General features: G+C 31.5%; 2 protein-coding genes across 2 annotated transcripts; one reads left to right on the top strand and one right to left on the bottom strand.

Annotated features, from left to right (window-relative positions):
- Nucleotides 1–427: 427 nt before the first annotated feature.
- Nucleotides 428–859, bottom strand: LOC107628938 (uncharacterized). The gene has a single exon (XM_016331582.3). The coding sequence runs from the start codon at nucleotides 857–859 to the stop codon at nucleotides 428–430; it is 432 nt and encodes a 143-aa protein (XP_016187068.1).
- Nucleotides 860–6402: 5543 nt separating this feature from the next.
- LOC148569711 (uncharacterized) lies at nucleotides 6403–8630 on the top strand. The gene is made up of 4 exons (XM_088506602.1): nucleotides 6403–6526; nucleotides 6716–7966; nucleotides 8131–8270; nucleotides 8364–8630. The coding sequence occupies exons 1-4, from the start codon at nucleotides 6403–6405 to the stop codon at nucleotides 8628–8630; spliced, it is 1782 nt and encodes a 593-aa protein (XP_088362728.1).
- The last annotated feature ends 1068 nt before the right edge of the window (nucleotides 8631–9698 follow it).

The following is a 9698-nucleotide window of genomic DNA, read 5'->3' as shown; positions in this document are numbered from 1 at the left end:
AGAAATGAATTACTAAATTTAAAATCCGTGACTAATATCTACTCCTTACAAAATACAAACAAATAAAAATGAGATGGAAATTCATGTACAGTTAATTTCATGTGAAGTTAATAGTTGAGAGTCGTTAAATGATTTGACAAATTTTCTTAAATTGTCATCTAACGACTATGATGAACTATCAACTTGATATGAAGTTAACTGCACTTAAACTAGTCATTAGTCACTCAAAACCCCTCAGAAACAAATGAACCTCAAATTGAACCGAACCGAACCGAATCAAATTAAACCCGTCCATCAAACATAATAACCTTTGATGTGAATATAGAGCTTGAGTTCTTCATCACCATGACGGAATCATCATCATCAACATGATAGAGGTGATTAATTAAGAGATGATAAAACTCAAAGAAACCCATATAGATGTTGATCATGTAATAAGAATTGGGTGTGTTCGTTGAGGCTTCTTCCTTCTAGAAAGAGGAACTTTGTTATTACAAGGCTTGAAGATATTATTATTGGAAGAAGAATGAGCAAGAGCTGCATTGGCCTTGAATGCTAATTGACCCAAATCCTGCATAGAAAGCGGAACCCGGGATCTGATTGTAGGAACAATGAAGTAAATATGATCCAAGTGAAGCTCTTCACTTGGATCCACAGCTTTCATTGTTGAACCAACATTGATTGATTCTGAGCTGCATATGAAGCAGTTTGGATTCAGAGACAAAACATGCCATGCTTTCAAAGGCTTCTTTAGTTGTTGCAAAGTACCATCCAAGTGAACTATGTTGACACAAGATTCCCATGATGTAAAGTTTGCACCTTTCTTTGATGATCCTTGAATGGAAGCACAGGTTCCCATTATGAAGAAGAGGGTAGGGGTAGGTGTGTTTAAATGTGAGTGTGAATGGGTATTTATAGAGAAAATTGAAGAGAAGAAGAAAAGAAGAAGACGTAAGTGTGTAAAGTAAAGTAATGTGAAGTGAAGTAAGGAGTCACGTATGCAGTTTGGTACTGCAAAAATAGAGGAATGCTAGGGACAGCAACTTTTGTGATTTATATTCATTAAATAGTCATTAATAATAATTTTGATGGTGTAAGATTGGTGTAAGATTTTATTTAATGGTTTATTTATTTTTGCTGGTTATATGCTGGCCAGAATTTAATAAAATTGCTGCCCCTAAAATTTTTCGCAAAGATATTAGAAAAAATTCTACTTTGAGATACTAAATTGACTTTTTTTGTTTTAATTTTATAAATGTATATTTTATTTTTTTTAGTTTTTAAAAAAAATTTTAATTTATTTTAAATTTGTTGTATTAACTATTAAAAAAATAAATTATTTTTTAAAAAAATATCCATTAACAAAAAATTTATTTTTTATTATTAAATTTTACTTACCAAATATTTTTTAATAAATTATTTTTTTATTGATTAAATTATATTTTTATTAAAATATTTTTAAAAATTTAATAATTAAATTATTTTTTTCTAAGATACTTACTCTTAATAAATTTTTAATTATTAAATTATGATTTTACCAAAATTTTTGTTAGCAATTATTTGTATATTTTATTATTAATTTTTTGATATTAATATATATTATTTTAACATTAAATAAAAAAATCTTACCACTGTTAATATATATAATAATTAATATATATTGATATTAAAAAATAATTTTACTAAAATTTTTTATTTAATGTTAAAATAATATATATAGATATCAAAAAATTAATAGTAAAATATAAAAAAATTGTTAACGAAAATTTTGGTAAAATTATAATTTAATAATTAAAAAATTATTGAAGGATATTTTAAAAAAAATAATATAATTATTAATTTTTTTTAAAATATAATTTAATCAATAAAAGAATAATTTATTAAAGAATATTTTAGTAAACAAAATTTAATAATAAAAAATAAAATTTTTGTTAATGAGTATTTTTTAAAAAAAATATTTTTTTTCTTAAAAAATGGATAAAGTTAATATTAATTAACACAAAAAATTTAAAATGGACTAAAGAGGAGGTTTTTTAAAAGTTAGAAGGGAGAAAAATGTATATTTATAAAATAGAAAGAAGGAGAGTATCATTTTAGCATCTCGCAGAAGAATGGAATGAAATTTTTTCTATATTTTATATTAATAATTAATTTTGATGATTGATATTAGTGTACACATAACATAGTCATATTCATTGATACTATGTTACGTGAATTAAAGTCATAGGACAAAAATTAAGGACATTCTTGGACACTTCTGTTAATAAGTATGAATGCAAATAACTTGATGAATTTACAATTTATTGTGTCTTTTTCAACATTCTTAGACGCGCTTCTATTGCCTTGTCCAATTGCATGCTAGTGTACCTTGTTGATATACAGTAAGAAAACAGCACTACTGTCTTAGATTTTTCTTTCCTACAAAGTTTTTGCCGTTTTCGTGTTAATTAAAAGATGAATAAGACTTGTTTTCGTAAAATTTTTTAAAAATGTGTTTATATTTTTTTAAAGTATAAATATCTCATTTTGTGTTTTGTAAATTAAAAAATTTATATGTTTGGACGGAGAGTTTTTAAAAATTAGAGATATTTTTAAAAATAGTTAAAAGAAGCTTTTTAAACTTATTTTATATTTACTAAAATTAAAATATTTAATATAATTTTATATATTAATTAATATTTAAATTTAATTCTTACATTAATATTTATTATAATATTTTTAAATTTTAAAAATTAGTTTACCAAATGTGTGTATTATTATTATTTGTGTTTATTAAAAATTATTTTTTAATTTAATTTACTAAACAATTAAACATAGATGTTACAACTTTTAAAAATTAATTTTTATAAGTTATTTTTTTAAAATAAAAATTTTACCAAATTAAATCTAACAGCATCAAACTAAATTTTGGTTCAATAGAGGAACAAATTTTTCGATTAATATCAATTAAATTTTTTATTTTAAATTAACTAATATTTATTAATTAAAGTTTAATTATTTATATTTGTTTGATATTTTTATATAAAACTCATAAAACTGTTTAATATATAATATTTATTAATATTTTAGTTACCATATTCTTAGACAAATATCTACGTCTTAATAATTACCTAATAAAAACATCGTGTCACAAAATTATGGTGCTTATATTAGAGAGATAGAGGGTTATGCTAAGTTATAATTTTTTAGCAAGAGATATTTCTTTGATCAAACTAACATATAATTTACTGTTTGAAGAATTTGTATCAAAACTAAAATGTTGTTGTACTTGCAAAATAAAAAAAAAATATTAAAAGAGAGATGCTGATGGAACTGTTGGATGGATAATATCACGTAATGCATATATTTTGATTAAACTGTAGACTATACCAAATACAGATAGGGCCATTTCATGGGAAGCATCCTTGAATTTTCTTAGCCACTTCCAATTTTGTTTCAACGTATATCATGATTTTGCAATCCCTATCTTAAATAGTAAATAGTAAAAATTCATATACAACTGTTTTAATGTAAAGTTGATATTTAAGAATCATTAAATAATTTATTAAATTTGATTAAATCACACTATTTAACAATTCTCAACTATCAATTTCATACAAAAATAATTGTATGTGATTTTTACTATCTTAAATTTTCTGTTTATTATTATATATATTAGACAGAAAAACGAGAATATCTTCAGTGTTCTCCAAGTATAAATTAAATAGAAGCTTTTACTTTATTCTATTTATATTGTGACATAAGTAATATAGATTATTTTTGTTGTTTAAATTGAACCTTTTAAAATTCAAAAAATCAATTTTTGAACTAATTTTCTCTTTTTTCAATATTGATGATGTATCATAATATGAATGGAATAGAATAAAAATTCTTATTTGCTCTTGGGGCAGCAAAGAAATTTCCCCGTTTAACTTTTATTCAATAATGAATATATTGAGTGGATAGAGATGCTTGGATGAATTCGAGTAAAAATATTTTTTGATTAAATATTGTAACCAAACAATAAAAACATGACATGTAAATGTAACACAATCTTTTGTGAAACTTTTTTTTTTTGTTGAGCCGAAATTAGTTAAATCTAGGGGCGGAGCCTTATACAGTGAAGAAGGGGGCAATAAATTTTAATTTTTTCGTATAAATTATATATTAATTTTAGTTTAATTTTTTTTTAAATTTTTATTTTAATTTTATTTTATTGTAAAAATAATTTTTGACTCTTCTTTAATATTCCATCTAATTTCACCTCTGGTTAAATAAAAAATAATTAAACCAATTGAATTTTTAAAAATAAAATAGTTAATACTAATTAAGATTACATTTTTGGCATTAACTATTTTATTTTGTTAAAAGAAGTGATTGATTCAATTGATTTTGTCATTTTCAGTTCAACAAAATTAAAAACCAAGTTTGATAAATAATAAAATCATACTACATATCAAGCTTTTATTATACTTGTTTATCATAATTTGTATAAAAGAATTTTGTCTACGCTTTATTTGTGGTGAATCGACATAACGTGCTCATATATCATTATAACTTTTAGGCTGCGTTTGTTTTTTGAGATAACAGAATAGGACAATAAAATAATATTAAAATAGAGATAATAGAATCAAAATATTAAAAATTATTTTTTTGGGTATTATATTTAGATATGGTGTATAAGAAATGTTCAGTATTATATTTGGATACACATAGTTAAAACTAAAATATTATATAAAAGAACTAAAATAATTATGTGATTCCAGCTATTACGAAAAGAATTGATTAACAACGATAACATAAGAAGGAAAAAATTATCTAGCCAAGTAAAAAATTTTACAAAAAAAAGAGTACCTGAAAAAAAAAAAAGAAAGAGAAAGAACGCAGAATAGAGAAAAAGCTGAAATTAAGAAAAATAAAAAGGAATAATAGTAGAATAATAAAAAAATATCTTTGAACAAAAAGAAAAAAAATTAATTAAAAAGTTCGTGTCCACCATTCTAAATTCTGTGTCTATCATTGTCCTCCATAAAAGAGTGGACACAAAAATATAAAAAACCTGTCTTAGAGACAATGTGTTCAATATCCATGTCTCTGCCTCCAAATATTTTTTAAACATTCGTTGTCCATGTCTCTGTGTCCTGTATTCAAAAACAAACACTACCTTAGATACTTAGTTGTTCTTTCAGAATCCTTAAATGGAAGATTGAGCTTGTGGTATAAAAAAAAAGAAATAAGAAATTATTGTTTTAATTTTTAAAAGGTGATTAAGCTTCTGTAATGTCACGATAAATTTTAGAAAGTTAGATTTTAATGACGTTTGTATAGTTTTCTGGAGTGTTTGAGAATATTCTAGATAGTTCTGGAACATTCTAGAATGTCCTAGAAGGTCCCGAAATATCCTAGAAGGTTCTAGAAGACTCTAGAAGATCATAGAGTATTCTAGAAGAGTGTGGATGTATATAGAACTATGAAGAGTAGTATGGAATAATCTAGAAATAGTTAGAAAGTTGTGGTAGGATAGATATTTGTAATGGAGGTTTTGGATGATTAATCTGGACCGTTGATTAGATTTAATCCTAACAATCCATTAAGGAGGTGGATGGCTATAAATAGGAGGTGAGAGTTAGTATGAGTCATGGGTGAATCATTTGTAATAAACACTTAAGTAATAAAATATTCTTTCCACCAAAACTTCCTTTCTCTTGTGTTCTTAGCTTTCTTGCTAAGTATTTGAGGGTTAGGCTGACTTGGTCTTAACTCAAGAGGTTGAGTAAGTCCGAGTGTCGGCACGGTAGCGTTGGAGTGTGTCCAAGGGCATGGCAATTTTGGCATCAGAGTAAAGTTTGAGAGGGAGCACAAGGGGTTTGTGGGTATGGCTTCTAGTGTAATTATGGAGCATATTGAGTCTCAAAGAGAATGGATACTATTCCTTCTCAATGGGGAAGCAAGAAGGTGCGCTCTTCAAGTGAGCCTAGAGGTAAGAACTCTAACTTTTTAGAAGAGATAGTTTCTATGTTGGAGAATGTTCTATCCTCTATGGATGAGCGCTTCCAAAGGATAGAACATGACAATGAGACCCTCGAGGCTCACATGTTGGGAGAACTATATACTTTCAAAAAAAGCATGCTCCAAATTGAAGAGAAACTTGAGAATTCCTTGAAGCTATTTGAGGAAGTTCGAGTTTGGTTCGAGGAGGCAAAATCTCGACCAACCATTATAAGGGAGACGACAAAGATTGATCTCCCAAAGTCAAAGGAGTTCAAGGGCGTGAGGGACACTCGAGAGGTGGAAAACTTTCTATGGCAAATGGAGAGGTACTTTGAAGGCTAAGGGGTGGTCGAAGAAGCAATAAAGGTACGCAATACAGCTCTCCACCTTTCCGATAATGATACTTTGTGGTGGAGGAGAAAGTGCGTAGATATGAAAAATGGTACTTGCAACATAGCCACATGGGAAGATTTCAAAAGGGAGTTGAAAAGACAATTCTTTCTTGAGAATGTGGTTTATGAAGCAAGGAAGAAGTTGAAGGAGTTGAAACACAACAGTACGATTAGCGACACGTAAAGGAGTTCACTACTCTCACGCTTCAAATCCTCAACTTAACATCAGAGGATGCATTGTTCTTCTTCATTGATGGACTCCAACCTTGGGCAAAGCAAGAACTACAAAGAAGGAATATTAAAGATGTCGATGAGGCTATCGTAGTGGCCAAATCACTCACTGAGTATCATAGGGGAGACTCTAAACCCAAGTCTTCCTCCAAACCTAGTTCTACTAAAGGTGGAGGGAGACAAGGGGAAGAGTTTCTCAACCAAAAAGGAAGGGAAATACTCTTCAAAGAAAGAGTATGAGAAAAAGAAGAAGACTTTCGTACCCAAAGGAGGATGCTTCGTGTGCAAGGGACCACACCAAATGAAGGTCTGTCCCAAGTTAGGGACTCTGGCATCTATCGCCGAGGAACGAGGGGCCCAATCTCAAGTAACTGAGTTTGTTGGATCTATCCAACTCATGAATGCTGTGAAGGGCAAAGAGGCAAGCACCGCAAAAAAGAAAGGCTTAATGTGTGTTATCAATGAAAAACCCGTCATGGCTATGATCGACACTGGTGCTACACATAACTTCATCACGCCTGATGAAGCAAAGAAGCTTGGGTTGAAGATCACCGAAAAGAATGGCTGGTTCAAACCCATGAACACCAAGGGTAAACCCCTTAAGAGTGTAGCAAAAGGGGTTGAGATGACTCTTGATTCTTGGAAGGGCCTTGTGAATTTCTCAGTAGCACCCATGGACGATTTCAAAATAGTTATCGGGCTTGATTTGCAAAGGAAGGCAAATATAATACCTATGCCATACTACGACATAGTATGCATCATGGAGAAAGGGTCTCCATGCATGGTCCCTACAGTCTCTAAAGTTGGAGGACCACCTATGCTCTCTGCTATGCAACTTAAGAAATGGTTCAAGAAGGGAGAGATTACATATTTGGCTTTATTACAAGAGGAGTCAACATCTAAAAGAGAAGACGTTTCTCTCGAAATCAAGAAAGTTCTTGAAGAAAATAAGGATGTGATGCCACTCGAGTTGCCAAAACAACTACCACCTAGGAGGAAGGTGGACCACACGATTGAATTGGAGTCAGAAGCAAAGCTGCCTGCCTCAACACCTTATAGGATGCCACCGCCAGAACTTGAGGAGTTAAAGAAGCAACTCAAGGATTTGCTAGATGCTGGATTCATCCGTATATCGAAGGCACCTTATGGCGCACTAGTCTTGTTCCAAAAGAAGCATGATGCTTCATTGAGACCATGCATCGACTATCGAGCACTTAACAAGGTAACCATTAAGAACAAATACCCTATTCCTTTGATAGCCGATTTGTTTGATCAACTTGGTAGAGCCGAGTGGTTCTCAAAACTGGATCTGAGATCAGGATATCACCAAGTGAAAATTGCTGATGGTGATGAGCCTAAGACCACGTCACGAGGTATGGATTGTATGAGTGGTTGGTGATGCCTTTTGGCTTGACCAATACTTCTGCGACCTTCTGTAACTTGATGAATGAGATCTTTCAACCTTACCTTGATCGATTTGTAATGGTCTAGTTAGATGATATTGTTGTCTATAGCAATACTTTGGAGGAACATGTAGCACACTTACGAACCGTGTTTAAGATCTTGCGAGAGAATAACCTATATGTGAAGAAGGAAAAGTGTTCCTTTGCAAGGGACGAAGTCCACTTCTTGGGACACATCATTAAAGATGGAACTCTCTGCATGGATCAAGGAAAGGTGAAGACTATCAAAGAATGAGAGCCGCCAAATAAGGTATCTGAATTGAGGTCATTCCTTGGGTTGGCTAATTACTATCGAAGGTTTATCAAGGGATACTCTGCCAAGGCTGCATCAATAATAACTGATCTTCTCAAGAACCCTTGGAAATGGTCAAAGGAGTGTCAAAAGGTTTTTGATGAGTTGAAGGCTGCTATCATAGAAGGACCAGTACTAGCACTATCCGACTACTCAAAGGTATTTGAAGTCCATACTGATGCTTCTAACTACGCTATTGGATGGGTTCTGATGCAAGAAGGACATCCTATTGCCTTTGAGAGTCACAAGTTGAATGATACAGAGTGGCGATACACTGTTTAAGAGAAAGAGATGACGGCGGTGGTGCATTGTCTGAGAACTTGGCGTCACTACTTGCTTGGTTCACACTTCATCGTCAAGACAGACAATGTGACTACAAGCTACTTCCAAACTCAGAAGAAGTTAAGCCCCAAACAAGCTAGGTGGCAAGATTTCTTAGCTGAGTTTGATTTCGAATTTGAATACAAGTCAGGCAAGACTAATGTGGTAGCAGATGCACTGAGTCGCAAGGCTGAGTTGGTAGCCATTTCTACGGTCGAAGGAGATATTATGCATACAATCAAAGAAGGATTGCATCATGATCCATTAGCCAAGAAATTGATGGAGTTTGCTAGAAAAGATAAGACCAAAAAATTTTGGCTAGAAGACGACCTTCTCTACACTAAAGGGAGAAGACTATACGTCCCTAAATAGGAAACTCTAAGAAGAAAGTTAGTGAGAGAATGCCACGACACCAAGTGGGCTGATCATTAAGGTCAGCGAAGGACTTTGACACTCATTGAATCTTCTTATTATTGGCCTCAAATGAGAGATGAAGTGGAGAGCTATGTTAAGACTTCTCTTGTGTGCCAACAAGATATGATTGAAAACAAGACACCAAGTGGGTTGTTGGAACCTCTACCTCCATCAGAGCGACCATGGAAAAGTGTCTCTCTAGACTTCATCTCTGCTTTACCGAAGTCCGAGGGATTTGGATCTATTTTCGTGGTAGTGGATCGATTTTTGAAGTATGCTACCTTTATACCTGCCCCTACTGACTGCACTGTAGAGGAAGCAGCACGACTATTCTTTAAGAATGTGGTGAAGTACTGGGGATTGTCTAAGAGCATCATTAGTGATCGAGATCCACGTTTCACAGGACGACTATGGACAGAGCTATTCAAACTCCTTGGGTTAGAGCTTCATTTTTCAACAAGCTTTCATCTTCAAACCGATGGAAAAACTGAGATAGTGAATGCCTTACTCGAGTGTTACTTGAGGCATTTTGTAAGCACTAATCAGAAGGATTGGACAAAATTTCTCGACATTGTTCAGTTCTCATACAATTTGCAAAGGAGCGAGTCCACAAGG

Source organism: Arachis ipaensis, chromosome B3 (genome assembly GCF_059453495.1).
Source record: "Arachis ipaensis isolate K30076 ecotype BB chromosome B3, ASM5945349v1, whole genome shotgun sequence".
Classification (NCBI taxonomy): Eukaryota; Viridiplantae; Streptophyta; class Magnoliopsida; order Fabales; family Fabaceae; genus Arachis; species Arachis ipaensis.
Note: the sequence above shows the minus strand (reverse complement) of the source record. Positions and strands in the feature narration are given on the sequence as shown.